Genomic DNA, 19,095 nt, shown 5'->3' on the forward strand with positions numbered 1-19,095 from the left:
ATATATATATATATATATATATATATATATATATATATATATATATATATATAAGACTTGAAATTAGTTTATGTCGAAAGTGACGCGACGTGTCGACTCATACAAGTGTCGTTTTGCAGCTAACGATATTGTTTGTTCGACAATTCGTCCACGTGACATAATTGACTCAAGTTTCGCAGATTACTGCCACTTACTGAGCCTCTGATTGATCGCGGGATCAGGTGACCACGTGCCGACCAGGCAGCCTTTGTCGAAGAGCGTGCTTAAAGCGCGAAGCTCGTTCTCGCGAGCGGAATATTCCGGGTTGTTGACATCGGTCAGCACGCCCATCGCGGTGAGCTTCGTGATGGGAATTTTGTAGCCGACATTGCGGCCTACGCCGGTGTGGCAAGACTTGAGGCCCCTCAGGCCTTGAACATTGTTGATGTTCAGGTCCTTGTGTACCACGGCGACCGCCTCGTAACGATATATTGCTTCGGGTTCCTCCTTCGTTCTCACCTGATAAAGGAATCAAGCAAGAAAGAACTGCATTATTCATACGTAATCGCATTGCAACTTGAGAATCTCAATGATAAATGCATTGCTCGGTCGATCGTCAAATATGCGCACGAAGTAGATTTTTTAATTCTTCTATCGCCATTCTAAATGATGCAACTTTTTAAAATTACCTGTTCGACAACGTTGTAGCCGGCCTTCTCAGCTAGCTTGTTCTTCGCCGCCAGGTACATATCCTCTGGATCGACGGCGACGATGTCCGCTTCCTTCTTGCCGACCCTCTCGATACAGTCGTATCGATCGCGGCCAGAGATGCACGCTATGGGGTAGCCATGAGTGGCCGAATCTTCCATCATCTTTTCGCACTCCTTCGAATACTTCTCCGGGATGCACATTGTGACTGTAACAACGCAAACGCTCGTTATAAGTATTTTCGAACGCTGAAAGATTGCAATTTAGAGAAAGTGAAGCAGGAGAAAAGAAGATAAAACTTAAGATATTAAGATCACATCTATTACAATTCGCGTTATTAGAACGCGTTATTAGAATTACTCGTTATTAGAGCAAAAATAGTTTTGACACTGGAATAGAAAATTTTTGTTGACTGAATTTGTCTTTAGAAACACGTTACTTTGCTGTTACAGCAAAAATGTCTTGTTATAATGACATCACACAAATCACATTGTTAACGCAGCAAGAATGTGTTTGTTTTAACGCCTAAATAAGAATTAATTTATTCTTATAGCAAAATCATTAGATAGTAGATTCAGCAAAATTATATCCAGTAAATAGTGACTGGCACCTTCAATATATTTTTTTACTGTCTACATAATAATTGACAGATTTCGTCACAACAACGTAAAATCGCTGTGGCAGCGAATTATTTTTTTCCGTGTAATTCTAATATCAATGAAGACTTAACAATTGATGACAACACTGAAGATATATGAGGATTTTCGAGGCGTTTCACTCATTCTACGATAAATAAATAACCAGATGTAACTTCTCTGATTCCTATCGATCGAATGTCAATGGTCAACTGTCAAATCGAGGGGTACTTACACACTCGTTCCGAGACGGCGACGACAGACGCGGCCGTCACCGCGAGGACAGCGAGCACCGTAAATCCGAGCTGCATCTTGATTACGACAGCTCGCGGAAACGCCGCTGCGATCTTCAGGAAGTCCGGTGGACGAAAATTGCGAGACGAGAATCGATCGAAGAAACAAAGCGGAACCTAGACGGAAAGCTGGTCGCGACGACTCTTCAAGACGGTCCGGAGCAGCGGTCCACGTACGTTCTTATATAGGTGCGTCTTCTTCTTCCTCGGATTTCAGCTTCGAGAGAGGAGGGGAAGGTGGAAGAAAAAGAGGGGGAGTGTCTCTCTTTCCCTTTCGTCTCTTCCTCTGCTCTCGGTTCGCCGCCGTCGCTCTTTCTCGCACGATAACGTCATCATCGTCATTATCTATTCGATTCCTCGCTTCCTCCGTGGCGATGGCACTCTCCGCAGCTTCGTCCGCGTGTCGTCTTTCGAGGAAAGACAGGTTCTTCTCTGTGCCCTGGCGTCTCTCATGTTATAAAAATTATTATATCGAGGCAAAACGCGCGACAAACAGGAGCTCTTCACGGTCAGCGAAATGGTCACCTTCGAAATGTCGAAGCGACATAATATGGGAGGAGAGAGGGTTCGGATTATTGTTTTGTTGAGTCATGAAATTTATCTTTATGATCTGTTCGCGACATCGTCGCAACAGAAAAAAGCGCTGATTTAGTGGAATTTAATTTCTTCTTCGTATTATGTGACGACAAATATTACATCTGTTTGTTAGCTTTCGTTTTTATATAATTCTATACCATCTCCTCTGTGTTTTTTATCGGTTATTAAAAATCCCATTGCGCAACGGACAATTAAGGAATGTGTAATTATAAGAATCGGTAGTTAATTAGCGTCAACTTAAATTAGTATTATAAGCCATCTGTTTCTGGCGTAATACATATTATCTCTCGCTGATTGCTGCTCATTTAGAGGAATATTAATGAGAAGTAAAAGTTTCCTCGACAATTTAATATCGGTATTTATCGTAATATTCGTATTATACGTATTATACGTTAATATTTTTCCCAGTTGCAAGAGCATTCGTATAATATTTGGATCTCATATGTCATCAGAGAGAATAATGTCTAATTGAGTTTTCATCTTTTGACCAAAAAAGAAAGAGGAAGAGGAGATAGAGAGATAGAGAGAGAGAGAGAGAGAGAGAGAATACTTTTGGTTTTCGACAAAGATCATTTTTCTATTTGCAAAATATTACGGGACATCTCGTTTATACGAGAAGATAAATGTTAAAATCATCATCGGACGTGGTACCGCTGCAGTCGGTAAAATTCTCGGTAACTTTCCAGGATGGGTTCCTTGCTCCGGTCTGTCTCTCATAACGTCGTCGAGGGAAATCCTTGAGGCAATTCTTTTTCACTTGCTCTGCTGTCCACTTCGTCCGGTACGTTTGCTGGTTTCAACACAGACGCGCGTTCTCAGCCTCTGTTTGTCAAATTCGTGTCCTTCACGGCTGCTCCTCGAACGCGACATGCACGCAAGTGCGCGTACGCGCGCCGCTGTCTGTGTGTTAATTTGCATCGCAACAACGGAAAGAAACATACGAGATCTTTGTTCACATCGAGGAAACTATCGGCGGGTAATTCCCCCGTGTACACGTGAGGTCACATCGCGCCTATTCCACAACTCTCTCCGTTTTCCTCTCATGATAGATAGATGCCAAATTGGATTAAATGGTCCATACATAACGCAAATACACGCTTATGTTTATCGTTACAAAACAACTGATAAGTGTGTAATCTCCGCGCTCGCTATAAACGATATCAGAAATGCTCGATAATGTTGTTATGTTGCGTGCTTCGAAACGTATAGTTGTTATGCACATATAAAAAACAAATTAAAAAAAGTAGTTTTATCTCGAGAGACAAGTTAATACTCTTTGCCAAATGTCGCGTTCAGTTTCTTACTTTACTTATTGAACAAGTGATTTTCATTGATATAATTGTTATTAATAAAGAGTGGTACGAAACAGTAATTCTTTTTTAGACCAAGATTGTTGTGTCTGAGAAGCTGCGATTAAGCTAAATTTGGATTAAGTCGTCACTTTTGGAATTTTAATGTTTTTCATATTTTTGAAAATGATCATGTTCTTGTTTCCAAGTGACCGAAAAGCATATTACTTGTTTTATGAGATATACCTCGCGTTGCGATAATTTACCAACAACGCTTTCCTCATTTCTTTCTTGGAAGCAGTAATTTTCCTCTAAAACTAGCACGTGATTTTTAGCACAAGATCAAGGTCGAGATAAAAATATTCATGACAGATGCAACATGTGAAGATAATCGTTGCGGCACACTTACGCAACTGATTAAGAATGCGTTCGATGCACCTAATGCTCATCTCTCTTCCTTCTCCTTGCATATGCATGTATTCTCCGCTCTTCGAATGTATAAATAGCACAAATAAAAGAAAAAAGATGTAGCATCGATATTTTTCAACAACCGCAAAATATCTTTTGCCGAGGTAACGCATAAATTTAAGTTTTGCATCTCAGGGTCGGATAAGTTCGCAACTTCAAGACTTCCAAACGAGCGTGTAGGATCAGCAACTGTTCGTAATTATCCTCGACTTTCATAATAAGTCTGGTACGTCTCGCTATCATCGCCAGTCTCATCCTTCGAGATTTTTCGTCTTTCTCGCGACACGGATCCTTCAGCATCTTACGGCACTCCTCGACATCCGACGACTTCGATTTGATTTCCTGCGACATTCTGTTGTTTTTCCTCCTCCACTTGGCCGACAGCAGCCTCGCTTCTCTCAAATACACTTGTTCCAATTCCAACAGGCCACGAAATTTCTGGTATAGTTTTAGTTAGATTAGATAATTTCTTTCTACGAACTGATAAAATAATGGATGAACTCACGTTTTGAAACAATCGCAAATTGGCTCGCATCTTCTCATAATCTTCCTCCAGATTTATGCTGCGTAGATCACTGGTCAAGTGTTCGAGCACGTTTCTTGTAATCTACAAGCAAAAATTTTAACCGCGTCTTTTTATATACTATATATTTTGAATGTGTAACTATGGTATATATATTTAAAAAATAATATAATACCACACTAATAATTAATAGTCATAAAAAATATTAGGAACTGCATAATGAGATCTGAAAAGCAAACATTGCTTCGTTAATTTTCACAGAGATATACCTTGAATTGTCGAACGTCTTTCAGCTCTTGCTGCAGATCATCCAACAGCATTTTGGCGCAAGCGTGCTGCCACTCGTGTTGCGACACGACCTTTCGCGAATGTATGGATCTGTGCATCGCCGCCAGCTTCCGTTTTCCGGTTTCGACTATGCAATCGTTGACACGTAAAAGTTCCTCGCGGGTCACGAGAACGGCATTTACGTAGTCTGCAGGACAGCCTTGCAACGGGACCTCGATCTGACCCGTCTTCAGGACAAGTTGCACCTCCATCTCCTCTGCGAGTCGCGTCGAGGCTTGCTCCATGTCGTCCAGGTTGACCCTCTTGCATGCCACAACGTTATCAGCCGATTGCATCGCTTTCTGATAAAACGACAACGTCTGCTCCGCCTCAGCCATCTCCACCGCGCAGCATCTCACCTTCGACATTATACATGTTCTTGGCATCGGTCCCACTTTCCATTTCCTTTAATGGTCAGCTCGAGGAGCTTATTAGCAGAGCGACATGTTTCCATTATATATGGGGCTCTCATTATATATGGGACTCTCTCCAAATATGTTACAATCAGAAATCATTATTTTTTATATTTGATATATCTCATTATGATAACGTGTAAATGTTGTACTATGGGGCAAATTTGACAATATATTTGCGACGACCAGACTAATGGGATCTTAACGAGTAACTAATAATTATCACGCAACAGCAATGTTTTTCATGCATTTACAATCAATAAAAATATATCTGCATTGAGACCTGAGTTGAGAAAAGGGAGATTTTTAGTTGAGGGTGCTCCAAAATAAAATTATTTGAAGAATAAAATAGGATGTCTGCATGATTTTTTTAAACTCCTAAATCTTTTGATCGATCAGGACCAAATTTTGCAGTTACTCTGCAGGAGTAACCTTCACCTTGCGAAGAATATAGGCTACCATGAAATACTCTATCTCTTCCTCCTGATTTCAATTCCTTGACAATTTGCAATAACCCGGGTAACGGCGAGTAATTTAAGCTAATTAAGTATAAAGGTTCCTCCTCTGATCTGATTATAGATAATGCTTGTCGAGCGTGTGAGACGCACGAAAGAACAACACGTTCTACAACAATTATCTCATCACCTTCGTTTCCAGCTCGACCTTCGCTCTTCTCAGCTTACACATCATTCTCCAATGACTGACGTTAATCTGCGGCGGTAAGTTGCCCGGCATCGTGTCCAACGCGTCCATGGCCCTGAGGAAGTCCAGGCACTCGCGCGGCAAGATTTCGGACTTGTCGCCGCTCACGATACACCTGGCCACCTCCGTCAGATACGTGACGGACGTGGAAGTGAGCCGACCAAGCCTAGGTCGCTTCTTATAGTGTCTGAGCAAGTGTTCCACCATCGGCTGCTTCAGCTCCACGAATTCGCCGCGGAACTTGGCTTCCTGACGCTTCTCAGCCTTGCAGAGATTATCGTATCGAACTTTCAACTCCGACACGACTGTTTCGAGCGAACTGCATTCTTCGGCGAGTTCGTGTGCCTCTCGTGTCGCAGGGGTCAGTTGCTCGTCTATGAAACGCACAATCTCCTGCCTGTTATCGGCTTTGGTTCGATGCTTTCGAATCGCTCGCAGCCTAATCGATCTCTCCTGGAAGATCGAGCATTCTATCTGTATCTTCTTTAATTCAAAATCCTTCAACTTGTCGTTGAACGCTGAGATGTCTCTTCGCAAGGCTTCTAAAAGGAGATCACATTTCGTGACTTTATAATTCCTTTTAAGATTTTCTTTCGAAACACACAACTGTTTTGTCATCTACAAACTCTTTCACTAACCTTCCGTTTCTGAAATTTCAGTCTGCAGCATCGCTTTATATTTCTCTCGTTTCTTTGTCAGCACTTGCACTTTGAACTTATACACCGCAATAATTACCATATCTTTGACGATACGTTTTAAAAGGTGCTTCAAAATTAGGCATTTTGGGACAGGTATCTCCTTTTTCACCTCGTCTTCCCATCTTAAAGCAGAACACTATATTATTTTAATCCTCGAAATAACTATTTAGTTTTCGTTATGTAAAAATTTATATAATAAGTAACAACTATCATGCATTTATTTGTCAATTTCAACTCGCCTAAGTTCCAACACACCATCCATCATTTTATCGAGAGCTTTCAGATGGAAATCGTTACTTTTTTCGCCTTCCCTTTCATCTTCTCGGTCTTCGTGAACTATCCCGAGTGCGAACTCTCCTCGTTGCAATCGTTTCTCAAATATTTCGCGATCTTCTACGGTGACTACGTAATCGGGTATCTCATCGACATTCCAGGTCGGCATCTCGATCGGTTTTAGGGAGAAATCGATCCTAAACATCCTCTTCAACTCAGCAGCGCAATATCGAAGTCTTTCGATACGCTTCTTTGCGCGCTCCAGTTCGTATTCCTTTGAGCGTCTCATTTCCTCAAAGAGATTGTTAAAATACATCTATTAAGAAGGGAAAGAAAGATAAAACCTCAACGTAACGTAACTATATATTTGCTATATATCTACTTAACTATATAGACCTGTAAAGGTAGACGTTACCTTTAATTTACGCTCTCGATTTTCGATGATGATGTCGTTTTCCAAGATAGTCTCCAGATTACTGTTACACGGAATTAACAGCTGATGCGTTAAAATTATACTTTCATCCCTGATCCACTTATGAGTCGTGACACCCGATATTCGCGACTTTTCAACTTCGTCCGCCGACGTGTACCACGTCTTAGCCATCTCGTCTACTTCTTTCGTTTCGTTGTTAGTCGCTGAAGATGCGTCATCGAAATAACTCGTTAATGATGTTCGTCTTGAATCACCTTCATCGTCTACTGTCCCGTTATATAACTCGTAACTGTAAATAATATATATTATTCTCCTATATAAATATAACTTCTATGTGACTATAAATTGCATTGTATTGCAAATTGTATTAAATGTGATGAGTTGATAAGAAGAAAACGAAAGTAATTGCCTGTATAGAAATTCGTCGGCGTCCGAAGACAACCTGTCCCATACTTTAAAGTCGTTCATCTTTCGGTTTGACGCGACGAGAGGATAATTATGGATTTTCATATCACCAGCAATAGATCTGAGAGCGCACGGCTTCACCTGCAGCGGCGTCCAAAATATTTCGCGCAGATATGACACCACCTGATCTCGTTGAGCGCACTCTTTCTCGAGACTTCGATGCAACTCGTGTCGTTTCAGTCGCGCCTCTTCTATCTTCTGCTGTCGAAACTGGCGATCCAAGTCGAAAGTCGAGATAGGCAGCCGGACGTCTGGTAGCTTGCTCTCGTTTATGTCGAGAAGCTCACGTATCTGTTGCAAAATTCACATTATCAATTATATAATTTAAAATTGCTATAATTAAAATTATATAATTTACAATCACTTCCTAAAAGTGGCAGACTGAATTCTTAGAGCATGCCTGATTCTTGATCTTCTTCAAGTCAACCATTATCGAAGCTCGCACAGATAAAGCTTCCTTGTACTCGGCTTTCAGTTTAGCGGCGATTACACTGTCCAACCAGGTTTCCCCTTCAAGGATTTCGCTTGGGCCGTAAGAGAAGTCTTCAATAGACAAATGTGTGCTTGCAGCCTCGGTTTCTACCAAGTTTGCTCTTGTTTCGGGCAAGCTGCTCACATTATCAAAATGATTTAGAGTCGACTTCATTTCTCGAGTTTGAGTAATGCAAAATGCAAGCAGTAGCTAAATACCGGACTCGGCTGGCAACTAAGTCGCCGTTTCTACCAAGGGAAACGATTATTTCTGATTCATTTCGACGATTCATTTCGCCAAAACGTGAACAAACTACGGACTTAATTCCGCCTTTGCTCCGATGATGCGGCATAAAAATCGCAAACACTCTTCCAAGTTCTGCGCCGTCTCTAATCACGATCAAGCCGTCATATCCATACGTTATGATGCGAGAATCCGTCACGTGTATTCCGATGTTCCTTAGCTGATGCACCGAGAAGAGCGTTTTCGTAAGAGTAATATCTTGAAAATTGTTCTGCAAAAGAAAGAATCGGCGAATTTCTTTTTCTTACGTTGCCTTATTGTACTCAACTCACTTGTATTTCTATTTGATACAATTGTTTGGATAAAGAGGGTACACCTAATATGCTCAGGGACTTGTGTGATCTATGATACAGCGTTTGAAAAGGTCTCGACAGGTCTATCACACATGTGGCACACGCGCAAAAATTGCAGGAGATCTCACAGGTATACACGATTACTTTGTCGCCGCCGACCGAAGTTACAGAAGGATTTGCAGTTGCGAGGATTAAGATTTTGAAGCAATCGTCGTTCCTTTTGTACAACAGAAAATCAGCTATCTATAAGAGGAATAAATGAATTAATTTTACTTGTGGATTCTTTATACGATTTGTCATATTTGTAATTATATGTCGTAAATAAATAAATTATATGTCGTAAATAACTGTCTTACATATACACCAATTTCTAAATGTCCGACAACGTCCATACATTTTTGCTTGAGCGGTTTAGCAACGATGAAAACATTGCCAGCATGAGAATTGCCGAGTGCCAAAAGCTCGCCGCAGCGTGAGAATTTCATCTTGTCCAAGAAGTCTCTGTGAAGATGAAAACAGTTGAAAATTTTGGGCGATGAGACATTCGTGACGTCGATGAAAATGCAGCTGCCAACAACGTTGCACGACACAATCATCGGCAGATTAGGATGTGAATCTATACGAAGAACTGAAAGAAAATTTTGTTGAATTAGTAATATGTACACACAAGAAATTATTTGGTTTCCTTAAATTTTCCCTTCTAGGTATATATCACGCAAGAAATTGCGTGATATATACCTGGTTTTTTTAAATTTTCTCTTTTAGACACAAGGATTTAATCTTACCTTCACCGTGATGTTTTAAAGATAATCTTGCTGTTAGTTTGCCGCTCAATAACTCGAAAATGCAAAGACGATCCAACCGGTCTACCGCCGCGACGTGATCCGCTCGTTGAGAGATAGAAAGCAGTGCTTTGTATTCTATATCGTCTGTATAAATAACTTCTATGCGAGGTACGTTGTCATGCTGTATGCTGATCTCAAAAATTTCTCCGCTTTTGGAGTGGAACAGAAGCCCATCTTTACAGCTGTGTCGTTTCGCCACACGAATGGAATGGTAGGCCGTCGAAATTGACCAGACGAATTGCCACGATACGTTCCAGTTGGTTGACGACTTCTTGTAAAACTTTAATAATTATACGACAATTATGTCAACAGTCAACGATAAGAGATACGACTTCGAGCTGTCATCTATGTTTCAACGAGAGTTTTCCTCTCGAGAGATCTATTCTACTTTTTCTGAGTCTCCAGAAGATTATTAAAATACAATAGCAATAAATCTTTACTTTTAGATCGATATTTTTTCACATTATATATTTACATAAAATATTCTTGCATATAATGTAAAATTAAAAATTAATGAGCAAAGCCAATAAAATCGATATAATACGCACTGTTATTTCATTGTTGGCATTCACAAGTATCACGCCGCCCTTATAAGCGACGACAATTGGTTTGTTCTTCGGTGGTATGCATGCCTCTAATTTTACTACCGAGTATAATTTATTGGCGTCTATCGCCATGAGCCACACGTTGCCGAACTCGTCGCAGATGAATAGGTTTCCTTCCGGAGTCCAAGACGAAGACACGACTCTGTGTTCCGGGTACGGCACGTTCACGTGATGTATACTCACGATTTTCGAGCACGTGCGCACCTGGTAGATCGAAAGTGAGCCATCGGCTGCCTCAAGTTGCGATATGAAATGCGGTGGATTCGGGGAGCAGCTAATGTGAACAAAAATTATACCTTGTAACTTTTTTTAGCGAGAAGCTGGAAAGATAAGTTTAATGAAAAAGATATTGTATTGAATTCATATTGCATGTAAAAAGAAATTGGTACAATTAAGGTATTATATAAATTTATCAAAGATACAAAGATATATATTTAAATTACGAAATTTACTTACGAAATTTCTTGAGTGAGGCTGTCTATCTTCGTATCAAGCGCCGCAACATGTTTGCCTGTTTTCCAGAGCCACACGATTATTCGGAAATCCGGGAAACTCGTTAGACTCGCCAGATATTCTGTACCAGCAAAGCAACAGGATAAATAACCATTTATTTTGTCAGGCAGCACACATCTGGAAATCCTTTGTAGTGTCGGGTACATGAATATCGAGATCTTGGGATTCGGTTTTCTCTCGACTATGGAAAACATAGAAACTACCTGTAACATCCAAAATAATGATGCTGTTGAACTATATTTGTCAAATGTAGCTGTGATTATTTCCGAATATTCAATAATAGAAATGAAAATAAAAATTATCGATAATTAAATAAGTAAATAATATACTAGGTATACATATACCGGATGTCCAGCCAAACAAGACGCGCCATCGCCCCTTTCCTCACAGTCGAAACGCTCGATCCGCCTTTCTCTCGTATTCAGATCCAAAAAGCTTACATAAATGCCGGAGGCTGTCGCAACAGTCTCTTTTCCAACGAAGACGAAGTCGTGAGATTTCCCGAATTTCACCCACCTGCGACATATTCAATCGTAAATTATAAGGAACTTTCTTCTAACTAGATTTTTAGATATATAACGCACTTTGTCTCGCTGATCGTAAAATTCATTTCGTTGCGTTTTCCAATTTGCAAACGTATTTTCAACGGGAATTCCTCGTGTATTGTTCACACTATCGCGATTCAAGTTTTACTTCTGTTCACTAAGCAAATTGTGCCCGTATAACTCGCTGTGTTTGGTTGCTCAGAGACCTAGTTAGGTTGGTTTATTGATCGTAGTGACCGTCTGCAATTCTTGACTATGTTTGATTTTAAGCTCTTCGAATGCACTTGTAATAAGCCATCGGTTGTTTATAAGCAATATACTGCACGCTTGTAAGGTAATTTTACAATTTATGTAAGCGTTGATCATATATACTGCTCAATATTTACCAAGACACAGAATTTCTTAGTATAAAAATTTGTGTAAAAATATTCTCTTTTATATTATTTATCTTTGAAAAAATTAATCGGATGTTTTGAAATAAATTGGGGAAAATTCGATAGAAGCAATGCTCTCCTCATTTTCATGTGAGTTTCAAGTGATAAAAACATACAGATGGACGTTTAATGGGTAAAATATTTACTCACTTTTTCACGAAAAAAAATTTGATTGAATTAAACAAATTTCTGGTGAAATATGAGTAGACCAAAATTTCGATTAGTTACTAGAATATTTTTCAAGTCATCTTGTTAACTTGTTAACTTGAATAGAATTTTGATGATTTCGGTCGGAATTTCGTATTTTACTAGAAATTTAATTAATGCAACGAAACGCCCTTTTTTCGTATTCGAAAGATAATGGAATCGTTGAAGGAATGTCGCTAATGCAATTAAAAGTGTGCCATTGGATCAAAGATTCGTAGGAGGCTCGAAGGATAGTGACACCGTTATCGGATGCACCGTTCAGCACATAATAATGGGCCCAAACACATACAGACACGCCTTCGAGCTTCTGCAATAATTGACATCTCAATGTTTTTAACAATTTTATAAAACGAATGCTTAAGATGTGAAGATATTTTTTCACTGAACGTGAAAAACACACTTTCGCCGTGTGTTTTTCACGTATGCTCGCTGAAAGTGATTTTACCGATTTAAAATGACCAAAATTTAATTAAGGTTTTAATAATAAAACTTGCAATTTTTTTTATTATATAGTTCTAAAATAACAGACAATGCCCCAAGTTAATTTCTCATAAACAATATGTATTGGAGGAATATTTTCCTACATAATTTATTATTATTATTAGTTTCATTGCAAGTAAAAAGCGAGACATCAACTGCAAGATATGTAACTGCTTTGATTGTCTTATTTGAGACAGTACAAAATTCGATTATAAACATTATAGACAGTGAAAATTCGATTAGTTATTATAGAAACCCTTATTACTATAAGCAGGATCCATTTGACACTGAAAGTTTTGAAACGTTAAATAAAACTACAAGTTTGATATATCCATCACACTGAAGTGCTTAAAGTGCTAAACGAATCTCATCCTATATTAAAAAAACAAAAATATGATAAATAATGTAATCGTTCAATTATTTGTACATTGTAACGTCACGTTTTGCACATTCTTAAGTGGATTTCCTAAAGAAAAAGTAGCAAAAAATTTTGGCACATGCTCGACAGCGTTGGTAGCGATTGCTTGACGATTGGGATGGACAATGTCGAAGAAGCACGTTGTAATAGTAACCCAATAACGCGATTCTCGTGCCCCTTCCGAATGCGTACGGCATATATAGACGAAGCGAAGGCGACGATTTTTTATTCACGAACGTTGATCGAGGTGAACGTCTGCCAAGAGGATGACGAGCGTTTCGTGAGTTCGTTACTAGAACGATCTTGTAGCGAGCGAATTTTTGTGCCGTCGTTAATCAGTGAGAGGGTGAACGATTCGCGAGTGAACATATTTATGGAGAAGAGATTTTTGAGAGCGAATTCTTGGATAACAAACGAGAACTTCCTGTTGGAAGTCGACGTTACTCAAAGCTACACACCCGTATTACCATCGGTCAAGACTAGAAACTCATTTTCTTGAGAAGAATTAGTCGAGGTATGGATATTTATCAGGAGGGGGTTGTGCATTACTCGTAATTTCTTCATCTTGGGAAAACAAAGCACTTAAAACGTATAAGAAAAGACTGACATTATCTTCCCACTTAGCTTAAAATATCCTGTTATCTCGCGGATAGCGATACTAATGATTTATTTAGTAACACGGAGAAGGCAAAAATGAACAAATTTTGACGCATGTTAGATTATCTTGCCGCAAGAATTCGCTGCAAAACTGCGAATCACTGCAAGCTGTTTTACACCCACGAATTAGGGTCGCAGTCGAGATGACCGATAAACTGCTAAAAGGGAGCGATGCCCGCTACTCGCTTAGTATGCGCGAACAGTTACTGGCATTTCGTATTCAAGAGGGACCTTCCGCACTCATCTAGAAGGCGCCTTGCATCGTGCTACTCGAGTGTGTTACTCGCTATCTTTCATGTCTTTTCGTTCTACAATAAAAATAGTATCGCTTTGTCAAAAATCTCACATTTATGGATTCTCGAAGAATTATACCAGAAGGTCAATAACGCCTGTCCGGCAAGTTCTCCAATAGCTTGCAGCACCTTGCGCGGGCGCGCGCCTTATAAAATTCACGACCAAGCTTTGTAACACGTCTTCTCTTCTCGCAGATTATCTCGTCTCTTCAACGACAGATCACAGGCAAAATGGCGTCTCGTTATCAAGCGCGCGAATATCGATTCGGCTGGATCTTAAAAATCCTCCTGCTCTGCTTCGTTCTGGTCTCAAGCCACGAAGGGATCCCTTCGAATCATCAGAGCACACCGAATGCGTCCACCTTGACGATAGAGGCCCGAGAATCCGAAGCGTCGATAACTCTGGGGAAGGATCTCATGCTTGGTCCAACGTCGTCGACCAACGCGGCGTTCCTCGCTAACATCAGCAACTCCAGTGGCGACATGGCGACGACGAGGACCGATTCACTTGTGAATCCCACGATCGTCGGCCAGGTGCATGCCGACGAATACAGCGGCAACGTCATCCAGAAACCCGTCTCGAAAAGTTCCCGATGGTTTTGGCACGTTCACAACAATCCCCAATGGACGAGCAAGAGTTCAAAGACCGCCTGGAAGAGAGACAGTTATCTCGAGGCACTGAGACACTCTCGCAATAACGACGATCCGCGAGAAGGTGTCGTACGGACGGACTCGAAGACGAAAGCGAATAGGAGGGAATACACACCGGGTTCCGTTTACAAACCGGACACGGGATACAGCTCGCCCGATTCGGCGTACCCCCCGAAGGGCCCGCAAGTCGCCTACGGCACCCCGAGCGTTTCTTCATCCATCAGCGACTCCTACGCGCAACCCTTCAGGCCGTCGATCAACTCGAACGAGCACTACGGTGCAACGCACAACTCGTACGGTCCGCCAAGTTCCTCGTTCTACCCCCAGACCTCATACGGGCCGCCTGGGAACTCGTACCCACCTCCCCAACAAGGTAAAGTCAGAGGTTCTCTTCATGAACCTCTGGTGATTAGATTATTGATTATTGGGGTTTCTCTAGCGAGAATTGGTTCTTGACTCATCATCCATCATTTCAGTATCCTTTGATCGCTCGATTTCACTATTTCTTACCTTGTGTTCGCAGGTTATGGAACTTCCATACACGCTTCCCCTCCATCTCCGGTGTATGGGGCACCTTACGCACTGCCGGATGTGTCTCACATTTCCATCTTGCCGACTTTCGATTTAGGCTGGCCGATCGCCCTCAAACTGAACGCCTTCACTATCGCAAAGATCATATTGAAGCTGGTTATCTTCAAAATGATCGTGAAATTCATCGCGGCAATTTGCTTGTTGCTCTTTATACCTAAACTGGAGATCATCAAGAAGAAGGGCAATAAAGGCGAGGACGATGAAGAGCGAAGCTTGTCGTCGCGTAAGTTCTTAATGAGGGCCACTCAGGGCTATTGTCTCGTGACTTTAACTCGTCTTCTGCTTTCGAGTAATGAGGCTTCGCGCTTTACAGCTTACGCCACTTTGAAGACACTGAACGATCTCGAGGCTACAGTACGAAGCTCCGTCGAGAAATACGAGGCACAAAACAGCGTTGGTTCCAGTTCGACGAAGAAATGCACAACACCCAGATGCCGCATCGCCGAAGCTCTCACGTTCCGCGAATCTTGGGACGACTATTTGAATTTATTCAAGAGCTACATGGAAGAAGAGAGGCAGGTCACGCAACGGAAAGAGCAGTGAGAAGCTTGTCACCTGCATTCTCACCTCGTCGTCGTCGCAGTCTCGTCTTTCTCTACCTTATTTATTTATTTATTAAATTTTACAAAAATTAATTCTTTCGATGCAGAATGTTTTTTATTCACCCAATCGACCGTGAACTTCGATTGCGCCCATTACAGAAGCGATTAAATCGCGAGAATTTCTCGCGGGCATGAGAATACTTTGGGAAAAGCTGTGATCGTAAAGCTGCGCCGGATGTATCTCGCGATCAACGTCATCCGAGACGTCGCGATTAGAGCAAATTACAACGATGATCTCTTCTTGCGGCCGCGGCAACGTGACTGATTATTCGGCTGCTATTACGTGTTAGCGAATTGCGCACTAAAGTGAGCCGGAAAATAAATTAATTTTTCGTCATTTCTTCTCCGCGCCAGAATATCTCAGACACGCGAAAATTGATATGCCTGTTACCTATCAACGTTAAGAAATTAATTTATTCCGAAAGTAACAAACAAAAGCTATTATATCTGTTTTATTGGCAATAAATAAGTGTCGCAAAGTCTGCGTTTGACTTTGTAGTTTTTAAATCTGTGCTAATATGTATATATATATTTCTTCTAAACGTATCACAATGTTTTCAAGTACCTGAATTCGTCCAGAACGTGATTATTTGTGACATTCTATTTAAACGGTTGTTATCGTGTTGGTAACAATTGAAAGCTACTTGATTAATTTGACGATTGTCCATCGGCTAGTTAGCGATTAAGTGTCTTCTTTAACGAGTTGTATGGAGAGAGAAATCGTCTGCTGTATAAAGTATAATTAATCCGACGTACATGATCCGGACGTAATGCGTCCTACAAGTTCCCCGCAGGTGGGGATGAATTTCATCTCTACGCTCGGTTATAAACGTAGCATGGTGACACGATATGTCAGTCCTCTCTTGACAGCCATTCATCGTGCCTGGAAATTGCAGCTGACTTTCATACGCGCCAACGATCGGTCGGAACAATGGAGGTAGCAATTATAGTTGGTACGAAAATTGCCCCGACTTTTGTTTAAGGTTTACTAGCGCGATCTTGTCCGCAATTAGTTACACGCGCCATGACTTTATACCAACCGGTTTTACGTGTTTTATAGAGTCATTACGAGTTACAGCTTTCCTTTCCTCTCGACTATCCAATACGTTGGAATAAGCAATCAAAAATTTAACGGAATTATTGACGCGTGCGGTTAGTCTCTAATTGTGCAAAAATCCATAAGGGTAACACAGTATAACTATGCGAGATAATATTGAAGAAGTAAGTCCTGAATTATATATAAGTTTCGATATGTCAACGAGACATTACGTACGCCTAGTTTAAAATACATGTTATTAGGGAAGTAATTTTGAACATATCGCGAATGTGATAAAATATTATTTGATGTCTACGATTTATTAGCTGGTTACACATCTCGTTTTTAATTTGCTTTTTCGCTTTCGCGCAATTCTTCTTAGAGTCTATACAATAAGAGAATTCTTAATCAAGAGTAAGCTCTCTAATTACATAAAGTATTTTGAAAGATTATAAGATTATAAAGCTTTTATGGCGTTATTATAGCAATTTGCGTTAATAATGTGCATTTTTATTGACTGATTGCATTGATTTAAAACTCGTTCCAAGATCAATTCTAGCCAATGTTGTGTCGTGGAGTCAAGTAAGCGTTTTTTCCAGAATTAATCATTTTGAGAGACTAAACGGAAATCGCGCGCTTATCATTCACGCATCATTTATTTCCGAGATAGCGAAAGAAAAACTGGACCAGCTAAAGATGTTTAAATGGGCGTAGGCATAAGTGGCCTTGAGTGAAGAAACGTCGCAATCGTCAGGAGTGTGCCGATCTCGATTCGAAATAAACCTTGATTTCAATAAAGCTGCAATCATCCAATAGAGACGCGCATTAAGGCCGTGTAGCGTTCCAACGAGATACTAAGCTACCTTCAATGGATTTACGTAATGCCGTTCTCTCGTAGAACCCACCGACACGGAAGCTTTCAAAAATTATAATTCAGCCGCTCAAAACTACTCAACACTAATCTACGATCATGATAAGATGATTGCGATGTTACCATCCTTATAGAGTTATTAACAGCTGTTTTGCACCGTAAAATGTTGCAGTCGCAATTCAAACGCAATCTATTTCCCCAGTTATTTCGAGAAAACTCATTTTATCGTAGATTATTATGTATTTTGAATATTATCTCCAATGTTCTATTCTCTTCTTTGAACTCTTCTCAGCGATGGCGTTCCTTAGCATGTTTACGTTCTGCGAGGACGCATATGCTCTTCCCGACGATGCAAAAGCGACCACCATGAAGGAAATAAAGGAACCCAAGGAGATCAAAGAAGCGGCGACCGCGTCGAAGGACGTAAAGGATGCCATCAAGGCTGCCAAGGAGGCGAAGAAAAGTAAGAAGGATTGCGCTAGGGAATGTGGAGACGATTACGATCCTGTTTGCGTTCACGATCCCGCGGACTCCAATATCAAGCCGAGGACCTTTGGCACGCAGTGCGCTCTGGACGTCCACAACTGTGAAATGGGAACAAGTAAGTAAATAAGAACGAGAAGAAGATGAAGGGATATACTAAGAAATATATATGTTAAAATTGTCAAAGTGAAAACCTTAAATATTTAAAGGATAGATAAATTTAATTCACTTCGTTATACAATTAATGTAATAATGTATACATATTATTTTACATTGATATCATTGATATTTTACATTGATATCATTGATATCATTAATCACTCTCACATCGTAGAACTGGCCGTGAAGAGCAAAGGGGAGTGTCCAGGATCTGGCGGAGCAAGATTGTCCTGAACGATCAGACGTCAATTTCGAAAGACCCATTGAAAGACGCAATGTAGAATAGTCAGGTCAATTGTCATTATCGCAAATTTCCAATTAGTTTGCAGTAAATATTTTAATGCATTATGACGCGGCGCGGCTCTTTCTCTGCATACATATATATAAGATAGTGATATACACGAGGACACTAATATATAATGACGCGACGAAAAGTCTGATAACCGATTGCACGTCAAACTATACGCTGTATACGAATTCAATATAAGAAGAGACGAAAATGTATCTATCTAATAAATATTAACGATGAGCAATCATTGGTCTGTTTCCTATAATCAGTACTTATCCCGCAATACAATTAAACAGTTTCTGATTTATGCAAGTCAAATATATATTCTCGGTTCGCAAATTTCAGTTAGCTTTCTAATCGTGTATGCGATTTCTCTCGATAAAGACCGGAATGTATTTTATAGAAAATCGATATAATGTTTAAAGTACATTGGTTGGCTTGATATTTATGACTTCTGACTACCTCTTGTTCTCTTGCTCTTTCTCATATATATATATATATATATATATATATATATATATATATATATATATATATATATATAT

General features: G+C 40.3%; 4 protein-coding genes across 4 annotated transcripts in view; 2 read left to right on the forward strand and 2 right to left on the reverse strand.

The window, feature by feature from the left end:
• The window catches only part of LOC116852049 (transferrin), a 5,296-nt gene extending 3,511 nt beyond the window's left edge, over window positions 1–1,785 (reverse strand). Inside the window, exons 1-3 of the mRNA XM_032832024.1 lie at window positions 1,558–1,785; window positions 669–895; window positions 195–498 (exon numbers count right to left, since the gene is read on the reverse strand). Of these exons, the coding sequence (XP_032687915.1) occupies window positions 195–498; window positions 669–895; window positions 1,558–1,633 (607 nt within the window). The 5' untranslated portion in view covers window positions 1,634–1,785. The remainder of the gene's footprint in view (window positions 1–194; window positions 499–668; window positions 896–1,557) is intronic.
• Window positions 1,786–2,651: 866 nt separating this feature from the next.
• LOC116852053 (cilia- and flagella-associated protein 43-like) lies at window positions 2,652–11,534 on the reverse strand. Its single transcript, XM_032832029.1, has 17 exons — window positions 11,419–11,534; window positions 11,179–11,350; window positions 10,778–11,037; window positions 10,265–10,595; window positions 9,657–9,996; window positions 9,228–9,499; window positions 8,851–9,114; window positions 8,494–8,789; window positions 8,204–8,411; window positions 7,748–8,094; window positions 7,321–7,627; window positions 6,872–7,221; window positions 6,573–6,754; window positions 5,878–6,476; window positions 4,762–5,178; window positions 4,475–4,576; window positions 2,652–4,407 (listed from the first exon to the last, which is right to left on the reverse strand). Exons 1-17 carry the CDS (start codon window positions 11,442–11,444, stop codon window positions 4,087–4,089), a joined length of 4,794 nt encoding a protein of 1,597 aa, XP_032687920.1. The 5' UTR covers window positions 11,445–11,534; the 3' UTR covers window positions 2,652–4,086.
• Window positions 11,535–13,161: 1,627 nt separating this feature from the next.
• On the forward strand, window positions 13,162–15,745 carry LOC116852051. The gene is made up of 4 exons (XM_032832026.1): window positions 13,162–13,432; window positions 14,064–14,892; window positions 15,043–15,333; window positions 15,424–15,745. Exons 2-4 carry the CDS (start codon window positions 14,100–14,102, stop codon window positions 15,651–15,653), a joined length of 1,314 nt encoding a protein of 437 aa, XP_032687917.1. The 5' UTR covers window positions 13,162–13,432; window positions 14,064–14,099; the 3' UTR covers window positions 15,654–15,745.
• Window positions 15,746–16,516: 771 nt separating this feature from the next.
• On the forward strand, window positions 16,517–18,797 carry LOC116852057. The gene is made up of 3 exons (XM_032832032.1): window positions 16,517–16,665; window positions 17,912–18,220; window positions 18,437–18,797. The coding sequence occupies exons 1-3, from the start codon at window positions 16,644–16,646 to the stop codon at window positions 18,493–18,495; spliced, it is 390 nt and encodes a 129-aa protein (XP_032687923.1). The 5' UTR covers window positions 16,517–16,643; the 3' UTR covers window positions 18,496–18,797.
• The last annotated feature ends 298 nt before the right edge of the window (window positions 18,798–19,095 follow it).

This window comes from Odontomachus brunneus, unplaced genomic scaffold (genome assembly GCF_010583005.1).
Source record: "Odontomachus brunneus isolate Ranch 3 - 2012 unplaced genomic scaffold, Obru_v1 Obru_scaffold_200, whole genome shotgun sequence".
In the NCBI taxonomy this organism is placed as follows: Eukaryota; Metazoa; Arthropoda; class Insecta; order Hymenoptera; family Formicidae; genus Odontomachus; species Odontomachus brunneus.

What these genes read in the sequence shown, in the direction of transcription:
- LOC116852057 (XM_032832032.1), top strand. Translation starts at nt 16,644, where the DNA reads ATGGAGGTAGCAATTATAGTTG. An exon ending in GGAGGTAGCAATTATAGTTG is followed by an intron (nt 16,666 to 17,911) that starts GTACGAAAATTG and finishes AACTCTTCTCAG; the next exon opens with CGATGGCGTTCCTTAGCATG. An exon ending in CAACTGTGAAATGGGAACAA is followed by an intron (nt 18,221 to 18,436) that starts GTAAGTAAATAA and finishes CTCACATCGTAG; the next exon opens with AACTGGCCGTGAAGAGCAAA.
- LOC116852053 (XM_032832029.1), bottom strand. Translation starts at nt 11,444, where the DNA reads ATGAATTTTACGATCAGCGAGACAAA. An exon ending in AGCCTCACTCAAGAAATTTC is followed by an intron (nt 10,596 to 10,777) that starts GTAAGTAAATTT and finishes TGTTCACATTAG; the next exon opens with CTGCTCCCCGAATCCACCGC. An exon ending in GATGGTGTGTTGGAACTTAG is followed by an intron (nt 6,755 to 6,871) that starts GCGAGTTGAAAT and finishes TTCTGCTTTAAG; the next exon opens with ATGGGAAGACGAGGTGAAAA.
- LOC116852051 (XM_032832026.1), top strand. Translation starts at nt 14,100, where the DNA reads ATGGCGTCTCGTTATCAAGCGCGCGAATATCGATTCGGCTGGATCTTA. An exon ending in GTACCCACCTCCCCAACAAG is followed by an intron (nt 14,893 to 15,042) that starts GTAAAGTCAGAG and finishes TTGTGTTCGCAG; the next exon opens with GTTATGGAACTTCCATACAC. An exon ending in AGAGCGAAGCTTGTCGTCGC is followed by an intron (nt 15,334 to 15,423) that starts GTAAGTTCTTAA and finishes CGCGCTTTACAG; the next exon opens with CTTACGCCACTTTGAAGACA.